This window comes from Ostrea edulis, chromosome 7 (genome assembly GCF_947568905.1).
Source record: "Ostrea edulis chromosome 7, xbOstEdul1.1, whole genome shotgun sequence".
Classification (NCBI taxonomy): domain Eukaryota; kingdom Metazoa; phylum Mollusca; class Bivalvia; order Ostreida; family Ostreidae; genus Ostrea; species Ostrea edulis.
Window position 1 is genome coordinate 7,513,395 of NC_079170.1, and position 26,482 is coordinate 7,539,876.

General features: G+C 33.7%; 3 protein-coding genes across 7 annotated transcripts in view; 1 reads left to right on the forward strand and 2 right to left on the reverse strand.

The window, feature by feature from the left end:
* Positions 1–3,218, reverse strand: part of LOC125654939 (scm-like with four MBT domains protein 1) — a 29,008-nt gene extending 25,790 nt beyond the window's left edge. Inside the window, exons 1-2 of the mRNA XM_048885054.2 lie at positions 2,900–3,218; positions 16–89 (exon numbers count right to left, since the gene is read on the reverse strand). Of these exons, the coding sequence (XP_048741011.1) occupies positions 16–38 (23 nt within the window). The 5' untranslated portion in view covers positions 39–89; positions 2,900–3,218. The remainder of the gene's footprint in view (positions 1–15; positions 90–2,899) is intronic.
* On the forward strand, positions 3,213–21,155 carry LOC125655070 (store-operated calcium entry regulator STIMATE-like). 2 transcript variants are annotated; one of them, XM_056143184.1, is made up of 7 exons: positions 3,213–3,635; positions 9,361–9,409; positions 10,401–10,496; positions 11,120–11,241; positions 11,966–12,078; positions 12,323–12,406; positions 15,969–21,155. In XM_056143184.1, the coding sequence occupies exons 1-7, from the start codon at positions 3,470–3,472 to the stop codon at positions 16,209–16,211; spliced, it is 873 nt and encodes a 290-aa protein (XP_055999159.1). In that variant the 5' UTR covers positions 3,213–3,469; the 3' UTR covers positions 16,212–21,155. The 2 variants fall into 2 exon arrangements, with proteins under 2 accessions (XP_055999159.1, XP_055999160.1); XM_056143185.1 differs by lacking the exon at positions 12,323–12,406 and having other exon boundaries at positions 3,232–3,635.
* On the reverse strand, positions 20,646–26,248 carry LOC125655020 (uncharacterized). Of its 4 annotated transcripts, none has more exons than XM_048885134.2 (8): positions 26,078–26,248; positions 25,840–25,950; positions 23,197–23,307; positions 22,865–23,079; positions 22,720–22,782; positions 22,386–22,428; positions 21,938–22,198; positions 20,646–21,733 (listed from the first exon to the last, which is right to left on the reverse strand). In XM_048885134.2, exons 3-7 carry the CDS (start codon positions 23,261–23,263, stop codon positions 22,017–22,019), a joined length of 570 nt encoding a protein of 189 aa, XP_048741091.2. In that variant the 5' UTR covers positions 23,264–23,307; positions 25,840–25,950; positions 26,078–26,248; the 3' UTR covers positions 20,646–21,733; positions 21,938–22,016. The 4 variants fall into 4 exon arrangements, with proteins under 4 accessions (XP_048741091.2, XP_048741090.2, XP_048741092.2 ...); XM_048885133.2 differs by having other exon boundaries at positions 25,595–25,950; positions 26,078–26,247; XM_048885135.2 differs by lacking the exon at positions 25,840–25,950.
* Between the last annotated feature and the right edge of the window lie 234 nt (positions 26,249–26,482).

A 26,482-nucleotide genomic window follows, 5' to 3' on the forward strand; every position in this document is an offset into this window, starting at 1 on the left:
TTTAAATATTCCTACCTCATCCGTGGCCGTGACTGCATTACCACAGGTTGATAACTTTTATTCAAATCTTCCAAAGTAATTTACATCACCTAAAAAAGAGATGTCTTTAAATCAAGAGCCCTACTTAAATTCACAATTCTATACATCACATTCAACATTGCTATGTGTATAGTATATGTAGCTATCAGACTGGGTTTACATATGGACATAACTCAAATTGTCAAAGTATTTGATGGGGCAATTATTATTTGGTTCCACACTACCCAAAGAGCTTTCACAGCCCAAGGTTTGCTCAGTGAATCTTTGTAAAGCCCGTTTAGTTCTACACTATGGACAAACAAACGCCCAAGTTGCTCTCAGAATCCTTGTATAGCCCGTTTAGTCCTACACTATGGGCAAACAAAAAGCCCAAGTTGGCCACTCACCTTCCATAATAATCATGCACCAGGCTTCGACTTTCACTCATATCATAAATTATTTCAAGACTTGTATGGGTATTATAAAGTCAGCATAATAAATTTCTTTATGATCTACTTGATCTAATTATGTGTAGCTGTCTGATAAAAAAGTATAGTAATTAAATTCTACTTATTTGGTATATAATAAATTTAGGACCTAGAGCATAACATTACATTAGGACATAATGCATTATTAATTAGATGTTAAACTATAAAGTGTTTTTTTTATGTATCTTTACTGCATGATCAGGACTTAATATATATTTAAACATGTTAAATGGATCAAACTAAAAAGACACTGTCTTTTTTCTGTATATGGAAGGGGATATTTCTTGACAACACCTTAAACATAGCCATCACGTGAGCACCTTTTGATACAGGAACTGGGTCTCCTTTACTAGAAAAAGTATTGTTTTTTGGGGTTGTCAGTGATTTTTTAAGATCCGTTTTAGGTCTGAATATTGGCCCTTTCCCCTCCCAAAAATTACCATTTTTTTTTTCAATTTAACTTGCACTTTTCCCAATATCAAATAAAAACTGGCGAAAAATGTATTTGTTAAAAAATAAGTTCAATGTGAATAGTTTATGTACGATATGACAAAGACATATCAATTCTAAATTATTTAAATATGTAAAATAAAAAAAGAATGACATCAATTTTAGCTTGATTTCTGGTTTGATATGATATTTAAAATAATGTCTAGGTTTTCCTAATTTGATTAAAATGTTGACAATTTTTCCCAATTCAAAAAACTACAGGACCCTTTCGGAAAATGTTGAAAAATCACATTTTTAATTTTTTTTTGATAATTGGGAAAATTGAGTTTAAGTACTGTCGCTTCCATCCAAATAAAGTTTAAAGCTGTATGGTCCGAATTACAATGGTTTTTTTTTCATCTCGTAAAAACGCTATTAAATCATCGCACGTATGTAGTTATGAGGCTGTATAACATATCATACATTATTTCACCTATTTTAACCCAAATAATTTGACTTTAAATCGATGTTTACAAATAACCTCGTCACTCTGCCATTTCAACTGACAATCACGTGACCAGTTCAAACTTTCAGATCACCGGTGGTCTTATCTGTGTAAAGCTGTGTATTTTGTTATAACAGTACCGTACCATAAGTTTAATAGAAATAAAATATCAAATACCTTTTAGTAATTCGTTGTTTTACGCTCTTTTAGCCTTAAAACTAGACAGTTGCGTATGAGTTAATACATCATGTTGGGATTCCCCTGACGCGCGTGGGTCTATTTATAGACGTCTATTATGGGATGATTTATATATGTAGCCACTATATTTACTTTCTAAATAATATTCGCACTGTTTTCTTTTACATGCAGATGTTTTCAAGCATGTAATTAAGGGAAAGTTAATAACTTTATAAAGTAATTAATCTGCTTTAAAGTAATTATGTACAAAAATAATACATGAACATTGGGTCATACAGCTTTAAAGCATAAGAATAACAAAACATTTTAACCTTTGTATTTATTCAGTTCTTCAGACTCTATTTATTTGATTTTTTCCCCATTAGTTTATTTTGTAAGAAATATTTCACATTTTTTAATGCAGTTAAGAAATTTTGCTCATACAATTGAAAAAAAGGGTGCTACTTTTTGTCCAATTGGAATCGGTCTGACATTCTGTCTGACTTTGAGGGGACTAACTTTTTCACGTGGACCCGTGATGGATTTATATAATTAATCAAGACCTAGATTTGTCATGAAATTAATTAGTTTACTAGAAAAAAATAAAAATAATTCTAAATATCATTGCACTAAATTCCATTTAAATACCTAATAAAATTGCACTATCATATATGAATTGTAGGTAAATTCATGGTTAATCTCTTGACATCAGGAACAAAAGTGATATTGTTATTTATGATTTAATATTATCAAATCATCTACAAATTTTATTCTAGCTAAATATATCAATTCTAATAAAAAAAAAATAAAAAAGAAATTAATCTAAACTAAAAGTGTTTTTTTTTTCTTGTCTTTTTTTCCTTCTAGTTTGTTTATTGGCTCATATTTTTTCTTTGCTTCAGCAGTGATATGCGGTTGGCTAAAAATTAAGTCAATGACATAATACCTTTAAATTCTGGGAAATAAATTGTTCGCATAATTTTCAAAATAGTAACCGACTAACGATTAAAGTTAAGCAAAATATATTGATAAAAACATGTTAACTAAATAGGCACAACTTTCAACATGAAATAACGCACCACAGTCTTTGAGCAGGTTATTTCATCTTTCAAACAAGTTGCATCTAGGGGTCATGAATATTTACACGCACTGGGTATAGTCGCTGAAAGCGAGATTTTGATCCACTTATTTCTTTAGAAAAACGATAGTTTTATGGTGTAAAAATTGTAGCAAAAGTGAAAATAAACATATTTATTTCTTTGTATTAAAAGAAAAAGTATACCTGATATGTTTTTCAATATTTTCTGCGCTGTCAAAAAGTATAGATTTCCTCAATTTTCACCGTCAAGATGGCAACATCGAAGTGCAGAATGCGCTTGCGCGCGTCGACTACCAAATTAGGAGGATGAATTAAAAAAGTATATAGAAAGTATGAGGAACATCCAGAAAATTAAATGCCACACTACAATAAAGTATTCACATGCCTGCAATCCTTTTTTAAAAAAAACTAATCTATGATTATAGATCTAAAGTCTAAATTCGGTGCGGTAGGCTGAGGCGAATCATGTTTTTCTTGCAAATTGAAACTATATGTTACGCATGCGTGAAGTTACCACACATGTCAGTATTTCCGGTTTATTGGCAACAGTCAGAAAGTTCATACTAGGCCTACGTTAGGTTTGTTTCAAGAAAACTCCGAGAATTATGTGCCAAAATTGAAATACTTTTTTAATCTCAACGCTTCATTCTACGGATTGGGGTAGTAAAGGGTATGATTAAACGATGATAAACATTGAGTGCTGAGGGTGCACCTCCGACTCTGCATTTATCTCCACCCTTCCTTGTCCGGACAATGCCAGTCTCTCCAGTAGCAATGGATAACAACACGCTCAGTGATCTAGTCAATGAGAATCTAATGAGAGCTAAGGAATATCACTGTAATTCTGGCGATCTGATGGGAGGACTTGGGCTTGTGGTACAGGCAGCATTGGCATTTTTAGCGTTTACATCACTTATAGGTTTGTATGAAATTTTAGATGTAATGTGAATAAAGCTATTAAGAATTTAAAGAATACACTGTAACATCTTTAATTGGAGATAGTTAACAAATTCATTTGACATAATATATTATGCTGAATTCAAGGTTTGATGGCTTGTGTTGTAAGTATTTTCTAGAAACAGTCAATCATTGAACATTCTTTTGCATATTATACATGTTATAGGCATGATTATTCTCAGTGGCTCATACAACAGGGGCAGATCTAGAAAATTTTCGGGAAGAGGGGAGGGCAGGGGTCAACATTTACGTTTGTCCGGTACCAGTGGAAAAACATTTCGGACAAGTGAATATTGATGGGCACTTGATCGATTGGACAAGTGCTTTTTTATGTAAAGAAGTCTCCAAACAATTTTGTGAAAAGTTTATCGGTAGTTGAGAGTCGGAAGTACATGTATAATGCATGAAAATGAACTTCGATCGCTATGTAAACTAGCTGAGTCAAACTCAATCGGGATTGGTGTTCACTTATAATTGCATACTACTTTCAATCACCCATTGCAATCTCTCACCAGAGAGTGTTACGCTACGCTCCACAACGTAGCGCGCCCTCTGGTGAGAGAATGCATCCATGGATCTTACGAAGTCATTGATTCAAGATGGGAAGTCTAGATAATTTTTTTTTATGCGTTTGTTGTTTTTATCAAGAGAATAAGATTAAAAAAAATCAATCAAGCAGGTATGAAAATAGACTATATATTAAGTAAATTACAGAGCTCCAGATAAAGTGCGTATCAGCGTAAATACTCATTAAATTTTACCAAATACGCATTTAAGTTAAAAATCATGCGTACAATTACGCATAAGCGAATGTAAATACGCTATACACTCCCAAAGTAATGCGTATTTGCGATACATGTAGTATGATATAAATATGAATTATCTACTCATATGAATTGAGGTTAGCCCAGGGCTTGATCATATATTACATGATATTTAGCGCTATGAAATGTTTTGATGACAATCGCAATTTTGAAAAATTGAAAGAGTTAACTCAAAACACTATTATATAGGCCTACTTGTTATACTTTCTTTCTTAAAGAGTTAGTGTGCGGTCGAAAGCACAGGGGGAAAAAACAAACTTGTATTATCAATCGTGGACGGATGATATACAGAATTGGATCATAATCATGTGATTGAGTGTCTGACATATTCAAATTTAATGCATCAATGATAAAATAAATATCAAATTCCCAATGACAATGAAAAGTTTTAACAAAAAGAACTACAAAGGATTTTCCCCGTAAATAGCTGGAGTGGCCTTTTCGTATAAACTTTAAGTTAAAGTTTAATGGAAGAAGTATCGTTTATTTGGTGACATCTTCTGTGCAAAAGAGCAAAGATAATCAGTAAATTAACAAAATACTCTTTTGAATTTTTCTGAAAAGCAAAATACTCATTGATTTGAAAATCAGGGGGTAAATACTCTTTGTGGTAAAAAATTATCTGGAGTTCTGAAATTAAATGCAGTTTTCAAGTTGACGATATTATATCCTTTTTAGAAAATTTTTCGGACAAGTGAAGTTGAAGTTCGGACAAGTAAATATCTTTGTCTCTTGTCCGAATGGACAAGTAGGAAAAAAAGTTAATGTTGAGCCCTGGAGGGGGGTTGTGTTGTGACTCAAGATTGTACCTTTGCCCAAAGAGGAAGATTAAAGGGACTAATTCACAATTTTCCCTAAAATTTTATTTTTCACTTTTAATGATCAAAATCTTCTGTCTAATGTGTTTAAAAGAGTTCACATAAAAATTATCACAAAAGCTCATTTTAGAGAGTTTATTATTTGTTTTCTAAACAAAGACTGCGGTATGCTATTGTTTACGAAATTTTTAAAAGAAATGGATATCGATCTAAGTTTATTATATCTTTCACATTTCAAGCATTTTTGGGGCAAAATGTGTCATTTAGAAGTTCAAATTTGAGATTATGCAAAATTAAGATGTTTTATATTACAAAAGAAATATTTCACTTGTTTGTTTGTATACATAAAAAGACTCGAGTCTTTGTTTACATAACACAGATTTAAGGCTAAAATATTGCTATTATTCTTGCATTCAGAAGGTCAAAATTTTGGCTGTCAGCATTAAAGTTATATTTTTATGCCCCCCTTTGAAAAAGAGGGGGCATATTGTTTTGCAACTGTCGGTCGGTCAGTCTGTAGACCACATGTTGTCCGCTCAATATCTTGAGAACCATTCACTTGATGATAATGATATTTCATATGTGGGTTGGTTATGAGTGGATAATGACCCCTATTGTTTTTCAGGTCAAAAGGTCTGGTCAAGGGTCAATCTACTCTGGACATAGGAATATAATATCCGCTCAATATCTCGAGAACCCTTTGCTTTAAAGACATCAAACTTGGCACACTGGTACATGTACATCCTAACGAGTAGATTACCCCTATTGATTTGGAGGTCATATGGTCAAAGGTCAAGGGTCAAACTGGGCATAGGAATATACTGACCATTCAATGTCTAGAGAACCCTTTGCTTGACAGACATCAAACTTGGTACACCAGTACATCTTCAGAAGAAGATGACCCCTATTGATTTTGAGGTCACTTAGTCAAAGGTCAAGGGTCAAACTGGACATAGGAATATACTGTCCGTTCAATATATTGAGAACCCTTTTCTTGACATCAAACTTGGAACACTGATACGTCAGCGATTTTTTTCTACCCACTGGTACTGGTACCTGTACCCATTCGATTGGGGAAAAATAGCGTCAAAATCGAACAAATTGGGACTTTTCTACAAATGTTTCAGCAAATGATTTTAACTAAAAGAAAAGAAAAAAAGAGAACAAAACAAGAACTATTCATCTCTTTACAAACTTTTTACGGTATTATTTGCTGTTGTGAGACATAAGGAATCGCTGTAAGATTGTTTTAGAATCGCTGTAGCTCTACAAAACACGCGCACTGCCATGATCTGTACTTTCGATTTAATATCGGAAGTGAACATTTTAGTTAACTTGTACAACGTTTCAGACTAAGTAAATTACGATGTCAGCGGTCTATTTTTCGGAAAGTAAGTTGGGAATTTTTAATCTCAAAATTGGGAAAAATCAACGGTTTTTGGCATTGGGAATGGTACCGTTTATCGGTACCAGTTATATAAGGAAAAAAATCGCTGTACGTCTTCAGGAGGAGATGACCCCTATTGATTTTGAGGTCAAAGGTCAAGGGTCACACTGGACATAGGAATATATTGTCCGTTCAATATCTTGAGAACCCTTTGCCTGACAGACATCAAACTTGGTACACTGGTACGTCTTCAGGAGAAGTTGACCCCTATTGATTTTGAGGTCACATGGTCAAGGGTCAAACTGGACATTGGAATATACTGTCCGTTCAATATCTTGAAAACCCTTTGCTTGACAGACATCAAACTTGGTACACTAGTACGTCTTCAGAAGAAGATGACCCCTATTGATTTTGAGGTCACATGGTCAAAGATCAAGGGTCAAACTGGACATAGGAATATAATGTCTGCTCAGTATCTTGAGAACCCTTTTCTTGACAGACATCAAACTTAGTACACTGGTAGATCTGCAGAAGAAGATGACTCTTATTAATTTTAAGGTCACATGGTCAAAGGTCAAGGGTCAAACTAGACATGGGAATATTCTGTCTGCTCAGTATCTTGAGAACCCTCTTCTTGACAGACATCAAACTTTGGTACACTGATACATCTTCAGGAGAAGATGGGCTCTGATGATTTGAGGTCACATGAGCAAAGGTCAAGGGTCAACCTGGGCATAGGAATATACTGTCCGTTCAGTATCTAGAGAACCCTTTGCTTGACAGACATCAAACTTGGTACACTGGTACATCTTCAGGAGAAGATGATCCCTATTGATTTTGAGGTCACATGTTTAAAGGTCAAGGGTCAACCTGGACATTGGAATATACTGTCTGCTCAATATCTTCAGAACCCTTTGCTCGACAGACATCAAACTTTAAATAGTACACTGGTGTATATTCAGGAGAAGATGACTCCTATTGATTTTGAGGTCACATGATCAAAGGTCAAGGGTCAAACTGGACATAGTAATATACTGTCCACTCAATATCTTGATAACCCTTTTACTTGACAGACATCAAACTTAGTACATTGGTACAACTTCAGGAGAGGATGACCCATATTGATTTTGAGGTCAAAAGTCAATAGTTGAACTGGACATAGTAATATATTGTCACCTATATTTTAAGAATTATTTGCTTGATTGACACGTACCAAACTTGGTACACTGGTACAGTATAAGGAGTAGATGACCCCTATTGAATTTTAGGTCACATGGTCAATTCACTCTTAACATAGGAAGATATTGTCTGCTCAATATTTTGAATTGATGATAATACTATCAATTAAATGAGGTGTGTGTATAACCCTTTTCAATTTTGCACCATGGGGGACATATGTGTTTTACAAACATCTCTTGTTAATGTTTACCATAAAAAAGGAAAAATATTTGTATCAAAAATCGTGAACCAGTCCCTTTAAAGAGGCACAAAATGAGAATTTTTGTTAAAGATGTTTAAACTCAGACGAGTTGCATCTGGTTATTTTTAATAGCAATAGTACCAGTCCAATGACCAAGCATTCGAATTCACTGTTCTGACACCTTTTATTGGTCTTGGGGACATTTAATATATGTAGCATTTCTGGCATTTTCTCAAAAATTAGTTTTTCATCTCAATATGAAGAGCTCTTGTATGATTTCTGAAATAGGTTTAAATTTGCTATCAATATTACCATGTATACTTAGTATATTGGACTGAGTGGCTCAGTGGTTAAATCACCTTGGTAGTAATGGAAGAGTCCCGGGTTTGATACCCGATTGTTCCGAGGATTTTTCTCTCCTTCTTTGCTACAGTAATTAATACTTGTAACTTACATTTAGGCAAAATATATATATAAATGTTGGTTTCCACTTTTCCAACCAACCCTTAAATTTTCTGCCGACCCTAAAACATTTTTTCCCATTCTCACAGATTTTACGAATGTCATCACTTCAACAAGAGTATATTTATTGACTTATTAAGTTATTTATTATGCACATACTTCCAAAACACAGAAACAGTTTTCATTTTATACAGCACATGTGGAAGAACTGTTTTGATTCATCATATATAAATATATAACTTTTATTTGATTACTAGATAATCACTATATTTTATGCATTTATAGTAGAATACTGAATCATTAAAAAAATAATTTAACCTACAAAAAAAACCCACTACCTACCCACTGACCCTTAAAAATTTTGAGATGAAAGTGGAAACCAACATATATATATATATATATATATATATTTTGGCCTTAGTAATACATAAGTGCTGACTTTACATTTTTAATTGCAACAACCAGGAACAATCAAAATATGTCAAGTCTAAACATGCTAAAACAGACTGGTATTTCATATTTCCAGATGTTTTGTAGAAATGAGGTAGAATGCAAGTAAATTGTATATGAATTGTCATGAAAAATTATGTATAATTATTGAGAAATGTCACATACGTCCTTAAGGACACGATTATTTGTGATAAAGAGAACTTGTAATGCTTGAAGACTGGTTATTTTCAGTGTGTGTTTAATTGTATACAAAGTTCCATCAGACTTTATTTTTGAATGATGCATAGTGTAATTAAAAAACTTCTTTAAATTTGTTTTTGATACAGTGAAGAGGTATTGTGAGCCAATATATGAAAGAAGACCATGGAAGATATGGTAAAAAGTTAGACTATATTAATCAATTATTGTACCATCTCAACAAGTTATATAGGGAAATACTCGATAACTCCATAAATATTGTTGCTGTGGAAATGTGTGTGTGTTGTAAGGGTGTGTGTGTGTGATGTAAGTGTGTCATAAGAGTGTTTATGAGGTACTTAAGGGCAAGATTAAAAGAAAACCACAGCAATGAAGGCCATCAATGTGAATTTTACATACTTGTTCCTCATGGTGGGTTGTTGAACCCTATATACGTTCAAAGGCAGGTTGAAGGTCAAGGTCACTGGAAGATCGAATTAAAACTTTGTCAAAATCCTTATTTGCAAAAATTTAGAGAAAACTTGAGCACATGGGTTTGTCGAACTTGGCATACTTGTTCCCCATAGTGAATTGTCATATCTTATTGGTTTTCAAAGTCAAGATCACTTGATCTGAATTCTATTTGCAGGATTTGAACAAAATAATACAACTATAAATCTCTTTCACTATTGATTTCAAGGTCATGGAAACATTTGTCCAATTCCCTGTATCCTAAACCAATGACATGTTATAACTGGCCACTCTACAAGAAACTGTAGCTCTATGGTTCAGTAAACTCTGCATATTTTTCTCCATGCATGATGGTAACTGTAAATTATAGGTTGCTATGGATTTTCAAGATCAGGAAGAAAGGTCAAGTTCAGTGGATGGATATATATTGAATGTTATAATGTAATTTCTGATGTATTCATTATCTGATTGACGGCTGAGACTGTGCACAATGTTTCAAGGGAGTTGTTTGTGCTCTTGTTAAATATGTTAGTTTTGATATTTATAAATGTCAATTCAAAGAAATTAATGGTCAAGAATGATATGAATTGCTTCACATCCATGTCTTTTCTGTGTGTGTGTGTGTGTGTGTGTGTGTGAACTTGCTGAATTGTTGAATTTATCACATTTAGTATTTGTTGCCTGTAATGATATGGACATACTCTTTTATTCGTTGAAGGTTCTATGACACATCTAAACAAGGCTTTGGTGCAGCTGTCATTCATTTTGCCAATGTATTCCTAGCAGACATGTTTCAAGGAGACCCTTGCACATGGTATGAGAGGTTTCTATGGATCTGCCATTGTATCCTCACATTTTGTGATGTCAAAGACAATATTGCCAAAGGAATGCTTCTTGTTACTTTTGAAATGTAAAATGTGCAATTTTGAGTGAAGAAAATAAAAGTATTTTTTGACCTCATAATGTGTTCCAGGATATACAAAATGCAATGTTAATTGTCTAGAAATATTTAATTGATATTTGGGCTTGATAAAAAATGTGAAGAAGTTTCTGTAAGCCCGGCGCTGGGTAGCTGCAGAACTTTAGCTCTCTGAAAAAATATTTTGACAGAACAGAGAGCTACAGCTTTTGTGTGCCGTAAATCGAAGGTTTTGATAAGGGGTGGATCTGTAGCTCTCTGTTCCATCAAAATATTTTTTCAGAGAGCTACAGTTCTGCAGCTAGGCCCTGGGTCCCTTTCAAATTTTCAGACTCTTACTTAAATAACACCTATATATGGAGACAGTATCTTATATAGATTTGTATATTACCTATATGTGGAGACAGTATTTTATATAGATTTGTATATTACCTATATATGGAGACAGTATTTTATATAGATTTTTATATTACCTATATATGGAGACAGTATCTTATATAGATTTGTTTTTTGTTTAGGTATTTTGTCAGCTTTATTCTGGATTCTACTATTGGTCTGTTCGTTATCTACATCGGACTTAAGCTCACACAAGTGGTGGTTCGCAAGCTCAAGTGGGACTCCCTAAAGTTCGGAGAATATGGTACGTCTTTGTAAACATACACGCATTATCCACACACAGGACCAAAACGTTACAAGTGATTCTCCATAATTTAATTCTCGAATTTAATTCAACCTTCGATCTCTTAAGCTCTCAAAGTTATATATTAAAAGTCCCTTGAACTTCAAATTTAAACTTGCTCAAGTCTCTATGTTGTTTTTATTACTTTATCATTTCGTCCAAATTTTACTGTGTTTTAGAAATCTAAACCTCTGCTCTCTACCACTCTTAAATGTCATCAACCACGCTAAATTTGGCATTATCAAAAGTATTAAAGAGAGCACTGATTATAAAACATAGAGACTTGAGCAAGTCTAAACTTGAAGTTCAAGGAACCTTAATAAAACTTTGAGAATTCAAGAGGTCGAAGGTTGAATTAAATTCGGGAATTAAAGGTCTAACCATGAAGGTTAATATTTTTAGTATCCGGAAGTTCATATTTACAAAATCTTGAAATGATAATTTCATTTACCTGTCTTTAAATTATTTTCTTAAAATTACTGGCTCATTGTCGAGCCAAAACATACTTTTCAAATTGACATAGCATCATGCAGCATTCTGATCATTGTTAAATAATCCTTTTTAACATTATCTGATGAGCAAATATGGCAGGATATTCAAATTATACTGTCACCTTACAAATTGATATAGTTAAAATCCATCTTATGGGTCCATACATGTAACGTGGATTTACGGCCCATTTTAGGAAATCCCCCAGCATGCAGTAGCTGGGTGGGGCAGTCTGCCCTGTATATCTTGGTGATGATTCTGGAAAAAATACTGATGACCCTGCTGATTCAGTTTGATTTCTGGAAAAAGGTAAATATTCACAGATACTGGAGAATTGTGTCAGGAATTTGTCATTTTTACAACTGATTTTCCGAATATTAATCTTTTATTAATTTTGTGGATGAATTATTGAATTCAACTGCTTGGCTTTATACGGGCTAATCATAACAGGAATTTTCAACATCAGATCTGATCCAATTAATCAAGAAGAAGTGTGCTGAAGGGATTTATATTGTAGACAAAATGACAGTGAGATATATTTGTGTATCTTTAGGTGAGAACGTTCCTCATGTCCCCGTTTAAGGACCCCAAAGTGGAGCTAGTCATTGTCATGTTCATAGTACCATTAGTAGTCAATGTAAGTAACAAGTTACTGTAATATCAACATAAGTAACAAGTTCCTGTAATGTCAATGTAAGTAACAAGTTCCTGTAATATCAAGATAAATAACAAGTTCCTGTAATGTCAACATAAGTAACAAGTTCCTGTAATATCAATGTAAGTAACAAGTTCCGGTAATGTCAATGTAAGTAACAAGTTCCTGTAATGTCAATGTAAGTAACAAGTTACTGTAATATCAACATAAGTAACAAGTTCCTGTAATGTCAATGTAAGTAACAAGTTCCTGTAATATCAACATAAGTAACAAGTTACTGTAATGTCAACATAAGTAACAAGTTCCTGTAATATCAAGATAAATAACAAGTTACTGTAATATCAAGATAAATAACAAGTTACTGTAATATCAATGTAAGTAACAAGTTCCTGTAATATCAAGATAAATAACAAGTTACTGTAATATCAAGATAAATAACAAGTTACTGTAATATCAACGTAAGTAACAAGTTCCTGTAATATCAAGATAAATAACAAGTTACTGTAATATCAAGATAAATAACAAGTTCCTGTAATATCAATGTAAGTAACAAGTTCCTGTAATATCAACGTAAGTAACAAGTTCCTGTAATATCAAGATAAATAACAAGTTACTGTAATATCAACGTAAGTAACAAGTTCCTGTAATATCAACATAAGTAACAAGTTCCTGTAATATCAAGATAAATAACAAGTTACTGTAATATCAACATAAGTAACAAGTTCCTGTAATATCAAGATAAATAACAAGTTACTGTAATATCAACATAAGTAACAAGTTACTGTAATGTCAATGTAAGTAACAAGTTCCTGTAATATCAACGTAAGTAACAAGTTCCTGTAATATCAACATAAGTAACAAGTTACTGTAATGTCAATGTAAGTAACAAGTTCCTGTAATATCAACGTAAGTAACAAGTTCCTGTAATATCAAGATAAATAACAAGTTCCTGTAATATCAACATAAGTAACAAGTTACTGTAATATCAAGATAAATAACAAGTTCCTGTAATATCAATGTAAGTAACAAGTTCCTGTAATGTCAACGTAAGTAACAAGTTCCTGTAATGTCAATGTAAGTAACAAGTTCCTGTAATATCAACATAAGTAACAAGTTACTGTAATATCAACGTAAGTAACAAGTTCCTGTAATATCAATGTAAGTAACAAGTTCCTGTAATATCAACATAAGTAACAAGTTACTGTAATGTCAACATAAGTAACAAGTTACTGTAATGTCAACATAAGTAACAAGTTCCTGTAATATCAACGTAAGTAACAAGTTCCTGTAATATCAATGTAAGTAACAAGTTCCTGTAATGTCAACATAAGTAACAAGTTCCTGTAATATCAACATAAGTAACAAGTTCCTGTAATGTCAACGTAAGTAACAAGTTCCTGTAATATCAACATAAGTAACAAGTTCCTGTAATGTCAACGTAAGTAACAAGTTCCTGTAATATCAACGTAAGTAACAAGTTACTGTAATATCAATGTAAGTAACAAGTTCCTGTAATATCAATGTAAGTAACAAGTTCCTGTAATATCAAGATAAATAACAAGTTCCTGTAATATCAAGATAAATAACAAGTTCCTGTAATATCAACATAAGTAACAAGTTACTGTAATATCAAGATAAATAACAAGTTCCTGTAATATCAACGTAAGTAACAAGTTCCTGTAATATCAATGTAAGTAACAAGTTCCTGTAATGTCAACGTAAGTAACAAGTTCCTGTAATGTCAATGTAAGTAACAAGTTCCTGTAATATCAATGTAAGTAACAAGTTACTGTAATATCAATGTAAGTAACAAGTTCCTGTAATGTCAATGTAAGTAACAAGTTACTGTAATATCAACGTAAGTAACAAGTTCCTGTAATATCAACATAAATAACAAATTCCTGTAATATCAATGTAAGTAACAAGTTCCGGTATTGTCAACGTAAGTAACAAGTTCCTGTAATATCAATGTAGGTAACAAGTTCCTGTAATATCAACGTAAGTAACAAGTTCCTGTAATATCAATGTAAGTAACAAGTTCCGGTAATATCAACGTAAGTAACAAGTTCCTGTAATATCAAGATAAATAACAAGTTCCTGTAATATCAATGTAAGTAACAAGTTCCTGTAATATCAATGTAAGTAACAAGTTCCTGTAATATCAACGTAAATAACAAGTTCCTGTAATGTCAACGTAAGTAACAAGTTACTGTAATATCAATGTAAGTAACAAGTTCCTGTAATATCAATGTAAGTAACAAGTTCCTGTAATATCAATGTAAGTAACAAGTTCCTGTAATATCAACGTAAGTAACAAGTTACTGTAATATCAATGTAAGTAACAAGTTCCTGTAATATCAACGTAAGTAACAAGTTACTGTAATATCAATGTAAGTAACAAGTTCCTGTAATATCAATGTAAGTAACAAGTTCCTGTAATATCAACGTAAATAACAAGTTCCTGTAATGTCAACGTAAGTAACAAGTTACTGTAATATCAATGTAAGTAACAAGTTCCTGTAATATCAATGTAAGTAACAAGTTCCTGTAATATCAATGTAAGTAACAAGTTCCTGTAATATCAACGTAAGTAACAAGTTACTGTAATATCAATGTAAGTAACAAGTTCCTGTAATATCAACGTAAGTAACAAGTTACTGTAATATCAATGTAAGTAACAAGTTCCTGTAATATCAATGTAAGTAACAAGTTCCTGTAATATCAACGTAAGTAACAAGTTCCTGTAATATCAATGTAAGTAACAAGTTCCTGTAATGTCAATGTAAGTAACAAGTTACTGTAATATCAATGTAAGTAACAAGTTCCTGTAATGTCAATGTAAGTAACAAGTTCCTGTAATATCAACATAAATAACAAGTTACTGTAATATCAATGTAAGTAACAAGTTCCTGTAATATCAACGTAAGTAACAAGTTCCTGTAATATCAACGTAAGTAACAAGTTCCTGTAATATCAATGTAAGTAACAAGTTCCTGTAATATCAATGTAAGTAACAAGTTCCTGTAATATCAAGATAAATAACAAGTTCCTGTAATATCAAGATAAATAACAAGTTCCTGTAATATCAACGTAAGTAACAAGTTACTGTAATATCAACGTAAGTAACAAGTTCCTGTAATATCAACGTAACTCACAAGTAACCCCCCCCCCCCCAATTTTTTTCTTGGGCCTCCTCAAATTCTTTATGTTCAATGAAAAGGAAGTGAAAACCCTGAACATTTCTGAATTCTTTCCAGATTGGTAATAGATTTTTAAATTTGATAGAACTATTTTTGTTTGTTTTTGTAGTTCAAATTTCAATAAGTAATTTAAAAACACATGTATCTTTTTAATTTGGGGTGTAACAAAGCAGTTTACATGTAAATACTTTATAACTATGATGTGAAGGGATACTTGTATGTGCCGTGTACAATGTAAAGTACTTGCATATTGAGATATACCCAAAACAATGTACACTGTACATATTGGTAAATAAAATTGTACACAGAGATAATTACATTTTGTAACATTTTTATGATTTCAGGCTTTCATATTTTGGGTGGTAGACAACTTTCTAAAGAGGAAAGTCAAAGGCACAAAAACCATCTATGTCAGTGATGTAGACACGAGTGTGAAATACAGTAAAAACAGGGACGAGGCCAGGTGCTACAACAGAATCGAGAAATCCGACGACGACTTTTTTGATTCCGATTTAATAGCTTCCACAGATGATGAGCCAGATCTGCGTTTCCGCAGTACAGAAGGAACAGAAAAGTTACTGGCATGATTCTGATTCTATACACTTGGAGGGCAAACAATCATATGGTTCTGATAGCAGATAGTGCTAGTTAGTGGTATTTGATTTATGTGGAGTGCTGTAGTCCCTTTTTGTCTTTTTCTTTCAGTATAACTCAAAAAGGTTTCAATGTGATTAAGAAGTATTATTTGAATTTGTTAAAGTACCGATATTACCTGTTTTGTATCTTTATTGATAGAGGTACGCTTTTCTCTCTTTTGAATTATGGTTTGGTGTAATTCTTTGTTTTATTGACTGGGAAGATTATTTAGTATTCTATTTTTAGAATACAGTCTTCTAGATACTACAGCATAGTTCCCAGAAGTCCCAAGCCAAGCTTTCACTAAATACCTCAATGTCCAGTGTTCATAACCCCTATTTAATCTTCCTAGATGATAGCTTCCCATTTCAGCACAAGTTTTGTGTGTTGTGAAGTGCTGCATTCTGCCAAAACAGTTCACGATTTGATGGTGTCATATTATGCTTGCCGGTGGCGATTCTTGGGTAGTTTTAGACGAGATGAATTTGCTGTACATACGCATTGAAGTGACTGTAATGAGGGTGAATGATGAACACCTAACAGGAATTATTTATTTGTGCCATTTGTTATGTCTCTGGCGGGAAGCACTGGTTGTTCTATGTAGAGAGGTAGGGCTACAGTGTTTACAATGATAATTACGATAAATCACATTGTAATTAAGATGTATTAATTATAATTAAATGCTAATATGTCCTACAATAAACATACCAGTAAGGGGATACCGAAGTTATTTCATTATATATATGAAATACAAAGTTTATTGTAACATTTCCTCACACATGACATTTACAATTTGAGAATCAAATTTTCACTTTTACATGAGAACTGGTGGTCTTCGATCTGTTTTGTTTCTGTATTTGTATTCATTAATAGCTTTCTATGCTTGAGATTGTGCCACACTTGGTAGCTTGAAATTACTAGTCCTATACATTGTACATGTAGTTCCATTTTTGTTGACTTTTCTGATCTGTTAATGAGACACTTCGCACATACCTCAGTATGACATTTTGTCATGGTTGTTGCATGTTTGTACTTGCGGTTGTAAGTTGAGGCTAGGTATAGGAAATCAATTCAAATGAGAATCTTAAAAAAAATACAGCACCAATGATCTTGAATTTAAAGTCAATTATTCATACTCGACTGTTTTGATGTGAAACGGTGTTCACACGAATGCCAAATGATTTCAGTGCACTACATCAAGTCATACGATGACATCACAAGGACTGCAAATATCAAATTTACCCTAAATAAAACTAGTGGAAAGGCATGTCATAAATGATAAGAATCTTTCAATAATTGTGGAATTGAATATTCATTAATTATAACTGTCCAAATCCCATGAATAACCGTGTTCGATCGTTATTAGCCAAGTTGCAACGAAGTTGAACTTGGCTATTGGCTATTGATTTGGTAATGCGGGTTGTCGGGCGGTTGGGCGTCAACAATTGGTTTTCGGATGATAACTCGAAAAGTTTACAATCTAATCAAATGAAACTTTGATATATTGTTGGGTACCAGGTAAGGAAGATCCCTATTAATTTTGGAGAGAAATGGTCAAAGGTCAAGGTCACTGACCGAAAATAGAATGAAAAATTTGGTTTCCTGATGATATAACTCAGAAAGTTTAAATCCGAATCAAATGAAACTTTGATATGTTGTTGGGTACCAGGTAAGGAAGACCCCTATTGATTTTGGAGAAAATAGGTCAAAGGTCAAGGTCACTGACCGAAAATAAATTTAAAATTCCAAAAAAATTTAGTTTCAGGAGGATAACTCAAAATTTTTAATTTGAATCAAATGAAACTTGGATATATTATTGGATATATAGCAGCAAAGCAAGGCCCCTATTGATTTTGGAGAAAAAAGGTCAAGGTTATAGTGACTGAAAATAGATTGAAAACTCAGACAAATATGGTTTCTGGACAGTAACTCGAAAAGTTTAAAACTGAAATTAGTTCTTCACAATTATAAATATGCCACATCATTCCTGACTTTACAATGTATCCCATGCAACTCGGCTCATGCACCCCTGGGTGCATATATTGATTTTTTTAAGTTAATGATACCAGTCATTACAATTTGTCAAAGTTGCACTGAAATTTAGGAATCATTATTTAAGCAATGAACTAAAGACATTTGTCCAGCAATATTGTGTAGACCATTTGGCTTATTATCATACTATATTTTTTTTTCTATTTAGTGTATGCCTGTGAGTCAAAGCCATTTTTGGTTGACATTGATGGTTTTTCTCCTGAGAAAGCAAGCAATGTATGATCTCGTATCATAATGTCAAAGCTATTTCAGTGAATGTTACATACACCCCATACTTGAATGGATATGCTCAAACCTGTACCAAGGTAGTTCTGCATATTGTGCATTTTGATTATCTCATTTGCGTAGAAATGCTGCCAGCCTTAATAAACATGTGTACTTAACTAAAGACGAGAGTGATGTTTTCTGATTATCATTTTTTTTACTTCTCCAAAACAACTCCATTTATAGTCCCCAGAAGGAGAAAGCAGATGAGTGGGCTCTTTTAGTGGTCCTGAAGAAAAGTTGTTCATTTTGGAACAATCTAAATTCTGATGATCCATGACAAAATCTTTGGAATGTTTGTGTGTTGAATCATTACACTTTGCGCAGACCTTCTGAAGGTGTGCCCCGGTATTAGAAGTTATCATAGATCCAGTATTGTCACTGTGGCTTGTGAGTGGTTGTCACTGTGGCTTGTGAGTGGTTGTCACTGTGACTTGTGAGTGGTTGTCACTGTGGCTTGTGAGTGGTTGTGACTTGTGAGTGGTTGTCACTGTGACTTGTGAGTGGTTGTCACTGTGACTTGTGAGTGGTTGTCACTGTGACTTGTGAGTGGTTGTCACTGGCTTGTGAGTGGTTGAGCTATCTTGAATTATCTTTCTAGTATGACTACACATTTAAGTCGCGCGTCTTAGTACAATGTACCATCATTCTCCTGTAAGTGCTTTTACTGTAAACATCCGATTAGCGCCTTTGGAAAGTGTCTTCCACTCAATCAAGTACATCACCAAAATGCTTGCTATTGTTTACAGACATATATTTCAGATTTACTATACAAGACACCCATTTTGAAATGAGCTGACACATTTACCTTCATTTTATTAAATGATGAATGTGATATAGTAGAAATATGTATGTTTATTTATTTATTAATTGATAATAATACGTGTTCCAGAATAGGTTTTGTTGTACAAGGACAGGACTGCAAATACACGTGTATGTATATAACCTGTAATCTGGTCTCAATTTGACACAATTGTTCTGCCATGAGCTTTCAGACACGCCCATTCTAAATGTTGCATCAGGATATTATAATCTGTCATAGAGGATGGGAGTAATTTCAGACAGAGCTGAGATTTCTCATTACTATGAAGTTGTCATCTGTAGATTTAAAGATGTAAAATCTCTTTGTCATTGATTTCCAGTTCATGTTATTTTCAATCAAGCTCCACATACTAATTTAGACACCAACGGTCCCCAAGCTTAAGTTTGTTACTACATGTATTTGTTGATTGGCTACAAGCATGTTTCTATTTAGTCAGAGAATTCTCTGAAATGGTCATCCATATCTTTATAAGCATTGAAGAATTAAAAAATATAAATGTTCTGTGTTTGGAAACCATTGGTAAAATTAATTTGGTTCCTTTGAATGCTATGTACTCCTGCAGAAAACATTTGTTTATGTAAAAGTTGTATTTTGTTGGTCCATGTAATTCATTTAGTATTACCAGTTTGTACCCAATCTTATCTTTTGAATCATATGCTTTATCTTCTATTTTACCAACTTCTTTTCTGATGTATGTCAAATTTTGTGTTTTTATTTATTTCATGTATGAACTTAACTCTTTGAATTCCATCCACTATTACTTAATTTTTCTATTTTCAACTTTTATTTGGGGGAGGGGGGTTTACAGTGAATACAGATGTTCAATGTATATGTTGGCATAGTAATTTTATCGTGATATATCTTTCTGTTCTAAATGAGTATGCATGTGTCTTTTACATACTATTTAGGAATGATTTTAGTGTCTGTTCTGAGATAGATATTAAACCGAATTTATTACGCATACTCAAGATTCAAGCTTAACTACAAAGAATTCTGATTACAAGGTTTTATTAAGACCCCACAATATACAACAGACTGCATTTAACTCGAAATTCCATGTACGGCTACCTGTATTCAGTATAGCTGTTTATACCAAAATCCCCACATGTTCAACCGAACGCCATCTTCATATAAGTAAAACGAAATAGCTAGGCAGTTATTTCTTATGTTTTACTGGTTTACTATTTACGTATATATAAGTTATTGTGTAAGTTTATACATGTTAATATTATTTAAAAGTGAGAAATCCTGGATGATAATTTATTACAGGAATGTTAATACTGTGTACACTAGAGTAACATCAAACTAACCAGTGTACAGCATTAAATGACATACACACATCTTCATGGATAATGCTGCCAAGCTCATATAACTGTATACAGTAAAACACGGTTACAATGAACACGCTCATAATGAATACACGTTTACAGTAAAATACGACTACAGCGAACACACTTATAATGAATACATGTTTACAGTGAAGTGATTTTCCTGTAGTTTTAAAACGTGTTATAATCTTATTGGATATCATGAATTACGTTTATAACCATTCAAAATTATTTGTCCCCAGCACTTCGCTATAAGCGTGTTTTACTGTATGTACAGTTTGTTTCATTGCACAACTGTTTATTTTAGGTAGATTCTATTATTGAGTTCAACATGTTCGCAATCAGACGTGTTCAAGTAGCGACTCCTTAATTTAATCCATATGTTGTGCTTTTTGAATGCTGTCAATAAAATTGTTTTAAGTTTTAAAGATGAGTTACTGTCTTGTTTTACACATATCTAAGTGTGAATTTTTCTGTTAGGTTGCTGTGTTGTGTACTTGAATGGTATGACACATGGTTAAAATCCATTACTGTAGATCACTCAGCAGTCTCCTCGTTTGACTGTAACGGTTTTCATCTTGCGAGAGATCGTATGTACGTTGATGAGACAAGACAAGCGCTTTTGGGGGGAGATGATTCAGTATTTCACTGGGAGGATCCAAGAAAACATAAAATATTTTATCTGATCCTTCATGGCTGAGATACGACATCATCCGTTGAAAGAAAGTTCTGCTTACGTCATCAAAGGGGTTGGAACAAAAGCCTGCTTCCTCTGAAACTAGATTCACGGTGAAGATGATCAGTATTTGTTGATGCATGCTTGTTTTAATGCTCTTGTCAATCCACTGATCCATGTTTTTGAAAATGTCTTCCTCAGAATTCTCGGGGTTGAATAAAATAGCAATGCGTGTGGTTTGTATTTCACTTAAAAGATTCGACATTCTTCTGCTTCCACTTTCTGGCACTGCTATTACAAGAAGATCTCTCTTTGCAGCAAATGAAAGCTCTGAAAAAATATTTGTACATGTATAATTTATATCATTAAGCCAGCCTTGGTGAGGGGACCCCCGCCACCATAATTTATGCGTACGTGAAATATTCGCCCCCTTCTTCATTTGAAATGCCTTTCGACGGACCTTTAAGTTACATGTACAGAATGTGTGTTAACTAAAATATTATATATATGTGTGTGTGTTTATATATATATCACCTAGGGAAGGTTCTATCAGGCTGTGATTAGAGGGTTCGTGGGTACTGCTTCTACTTGCTCTCCGTTGCCGCCTTTTTCGTCAGCACCAAAACCCAACGGCAATAACACACACAGCCAGTGTAAGTGTAGAGGCCGGGAACACCGTGTAGGCTAGCGTGGGTTGTGAATTAGGCGATGATGCGTTGTTTTGAGAGGTGCGTTGTGTTGTAATGTAGGGGCTCTTTTGATTGTTTTCAATCGAAGAAGTTGAAGTTGACAATACTGAAATATAAAATTTCACAGATGGCTTCTCATTGTGAATAGATTTTATGAGAAAAGACATTCACACAAATACTGGTATAAGAGGAGCCTAAAGGAATCTTCATTTCAGAAAAAAATCAATAAGACTACTTAACCATGCACTAAAAGTCTTTAAAAAATATTTATCTATCAAGGAGAGAGTACTCACCAACGGGTCGACAGAAGTCAAAATCGTTGATTATCGTTTGGATCTGTGGGTTTGATACCATTAAAAAATAAAAATGACTTTGAAATCAAATGTGTTATAAATGCACATAGAGATTGACATTCTGTTCAACACAGGTTGCAGACCATCAAAATTAAAGTAAAGCTAGCAATAGTAATTCACTTATTATATCATCAAAGTTAAAGTAAAGCTATCAATAGTAATTCACTTATTATTTTTCCAAACATTAGAAACCACATTACAAAAATGAACTGCCATAGATCATTGTGACCTCAACACAATGATTGAATAAATTCTCTGTAAACTTGAAATTTACCAAAACAATGACGTCCTCGTCTCGGGGAATATCTGGAAAACTTAATTTCTTCTTGCAGTCAGGCTGAAAGTACATACAAGCAATAAGTAATGATCAGCCAAAACTTGAAGGTTTATGGTAGGGTCTCTATTGAGGTGTAGTTTACCTGACGAATACTACATTTTATGGCGCCGCTCCCCAGGGTTGTTGTCCTGTTCCTCACATAAACTGACGCCATAGGTTTCCATTTCAGACGTTCAGCAGTTGTTTTACACTTAACATTTCCAAGTTTTATTTCGGCCTCTATTTCGTACATTGTACCATTAGCGTTCATCCCAGCAAAGTTTATTCTTGAGCATGCGCACAGTATGTCTACGACATCTGAAGATACACAAGAAAACCGACAATTTCATCTTACCATTCTTCACTATTGTATTAAATTCAATCGATCACAATTCATAAGAACCTCCTAGTTGAAGGAATGAGTCGGACACAGACCTTGTTCATTACATCCACCAATTACCACCATGGAGAGAGCACTGACGATAGACAGAAGACGGGTCATGGCTAACTGTCTTCTATAAGCGCCACGCAGATGAAATGTTTTTCCTGGAAGTTCAAACTTTGGAATAACTTACATTGGGTTACATTATATTAGTAAGAATTAACTTTTCGTATATCATGATTTAATTATATACGTCTAATCACAAATGATTTCAAGGGCAAGGGGCAGCTGGGATATGCCCCCCAACCCCGCACCCCCCCCCCCCCCAAAAAAAACACCTCACACACTGTATTTTATATTATCAGCTGTGTTATATAATTTTCTATTTGTATTCATTTTTCCATTTGTATTGTATGATTTTTCATTTGTTTTGTTTATTTTCAGTTTGTATTTTAAAAATTCTCATTTGTATCTTTTGGTTTGTTACGGTGGATTTTTTTTTGGTCAAGTTTAAATCTGTATTGTGTTGGCAACGAGCGGAATGTTAGTTCCGATGCTCAATCACATGATAAATTGGACCCCTATATCCGTGCTGGACTAGATAAACATGAGGTTAGTAAGCGAGAAAACGTTCTGTAAATTTTACATGTAAAGTGATTTAGGTTAGGAAAAAAGATATAGTTTATGACTTGATGACCAAACCATTGTTTGAACCAATGAGATCCTTTGTAACAAACCAAAATGAACGATCCTTCGAACACATACAATACACACGTACAATTTTACAATACCAATCAAAAGTTATACAATGCAAATTAAAATACCAGTATACAATACAAATGATATTTTTACAATTCAAAAGAAAAATCATACAATACAAATGTATGGAAAATATTGTAATTATAATATCCTATAAAGAGAAACGTTCTAATGAACTTGATTCATGTGGGAATAATGGAACGACCTGACTTCCCTTGGAGTGAACTACTCCAAGGGTATATAAATTGCTGCTGGTGCGTTCACAATTCTCCCATTGGTTGATATTGGTGGTGCAATTTACCATTGGCAAAACATTGGTACTAATGTTTACCATGGGTAACATTTATTGGTTACCAATTCTGCAGGCCAATCACATTCACGGTAGAATTACCAACGCGAGTTTTCGTTTATTAGAGTCACCGACAAGATGGCGACGGGAATCGTTCCTGATAGTATTTGGCATAATTTTAACTAGTGCAGATCCTGTTCTTTTCATGGATTTGTGAAAAGAACTTTTTGAGACATTAAATCGGTCTGACATGGATTTTATACTCTCAAGGTTACCTGCAATGATAACGTTTAAGTCTATAATGCTAATACATCTGAAACCCGGTAATAGGACATTTAACTTTATAAAACAAGCAAGTTTAATTTTACATGTTACAAATATTTGCAAGCAAATGAGAATTACGCTAATTTTACATAACCATGAACCATAAAAACATTAGAACATCTTTTTCAACATTTGGAATTGGTCCAGTTGTTTGAATATATTCAGGTAGTGGTCGCAAACACAAGCATGTTGCCTGGTAGGTACCTCTTGACATTCGAAAGTGACTTTTAACTTTTACTGTGGAATAGTAACCTCAACATAGTGTTGCATACGTGGTACAAATGATCGCTTTTTTAGCAAATGAATATCACCTGATGACACGTGATCATGTCCATGAGATTAGTTTCATTTTGTTTCAGCAGTGCAACAAATATTCTTGTTAGGTTTGTCATTTCTGAAAATAGCGGAAAACTAAACATTTGGCGTTGGTAACCATTGACTATCATTGGTGACCATTAGTAACCAGTGGTACCAATGGTCAACATAGCAACCTTTGGCTGTTATTTTGTCTTTGGTTTGCCAATTTGTCGTTCACTGTTTTAAGGCAACCAATTGTACCATTGTTTAACATTGGTACCAAAGACAACCAATGGCAAAATCGATATTTGTACCAATGGAAGAATTGTGAACGCACCCAATGGGAAAGAGTTGGAAGTGAACAGCAGCGGAGAAGCTCGGAAAGAAAGAAGAAAATAGAAAGAAGAGGTAGGGTAAAGCAGAAACCAGTGGCAAGAAACCCAGGGAATTGAGGTGGAGTGCTTTGTGTAGTAAATCTGAAGAAGATTGAGACACAAGTGCTTCACTCTCAACAGGAACCGGGTACAGACACACGGTGAAATAAGAAAGCCCCCCTCGTACATTATTTCCATTGATTATATAAGTGATTGAAGTATTACCCAATTAGAGAAAAATCATTATACCAATCATTATTAACTCAGGCAGAGTTAGAGGAAAATTATTATGTTATCCCTGAGAACCCAGTACAAAACACGTTACAATATCAAATATTGCAACTTTTGGCATGCCATATATTCCTCATGGAAACACACGCGCGTAATCAATTTGCTTTAAAAACTTACAAAGATTTGAAAACAGATTGCCAAACTGCGTTTTATTTCCTGGTGTCCGTTCTATTCCTTCACAAACTTTCATCACTGAATTGTGCTGTAGGTCGCCGACACTATTCATGTAAATAGTTGACGTTTATTTTAATCCTCGCTCCGATCTTCCCGAGTCAGAGGTCACGACAGGCCAGTATCTTTTTTAATTCGTGCATTTCAAATATATAGCAGGTTGTAACAAGAAGCATTGAAGAGACCTTTACCACTCCCATTATGGGTAGTCCCCTTCCCGCTCCCTTTATGGGCAGTCCCCTTCAGTCTTTTCTTTCTTGGTTTAACTATGTCACTGGATTTTCATTTTTGATAAGAATGCCCTGTAATAATGCAAAATCATGGTTTCGAAACGTTTTAACAAGTGCTTGTCTTTCTTACATCTTTATCAAATTCCCTTATCTGATCTCTCTCTCTCTCTCTCTCTCTCTCTCTCTCTCTCTCTCTTACCTTCATATTCGATGACACGCGCGTGGTATATCTAACTACAACAACACTTACAAACTGCAGTTCTTATACACAATCTACTTAGATTATACACACTATTGTGTATGGAGAATATCGTAACAAACGGTATTTGCGTGTCTAGTTTGATTAAATAGTGTACCTTGACACTTCAAAATTGGTCTTACCAGGACACCAGTGATTTCAATTCAATACCATGTCCAAATTGCCCGCTTTTCACCCAAAAAAGTCTATAGACAAAGAAAATGATTGAGTAGCGAACCAAACTTTTAAAGAGTGCTTCAAATTACAAACATTTAAATCTTGTTATTTTTCTCGTTTTTCTAAACTATTTAGAATTTAAAACAGGATAGGAGCATTGCGTGCTGTGAATTTAAAGGCATTTAAACA

What these genes read in the sequence shown, in the direction of transcription:
- LOC125655020 (XM_048885135.2), bottom strand. Translation starts at nt 23,263, where the DNA reads ATGACCCGTCTTCTGTCTATCGTCAGTGCTCTCTCCATGGTGGTAATT. An exon ending in TGGTGGATGTAATGAACAAG is followed by an intron (nt 23,080 to 23,196) that starts GTCTGTGTCCGA and finishes GTGTATCTTCAG; the next exon opens with ATGTCGTAGACATACTGTGC. An exon ending in TGACTTCTGTCGACCCGTTG is followed by an intron (nt 22,199 to 22,385) that starts GTGAGTACTCTC and finishes TTTATATTTCAG; the next exon opens with TATTGTCAACTTCAACTTCT.
- LOC125655070 (XM_056143184.1), top strand. Translation starts at nt 3,470, where the DNA reads ATGCCAGTCTCTCCAGTAGCAATGGATAACAACACGCTCAGTGATCTA. An exon ending in CAAGGAGACCCTTGCACATG is followed by an intron (nt 10,497 to 11,119) that starts GTATGAGAGGTT and finishes TTTTTTGTTTAG; the next exon opens with GTATTTTGTCAGCTTTATTC. An exon ending in CCTAAAGTTCGGAGAATATG is followed by an intron (nt 11,242 to 11,965) that starts GTACGTCTTTGT and finishes GGCCCATTTTAG; the next exon opens with GAAATCCCCCAGCATGCAGT.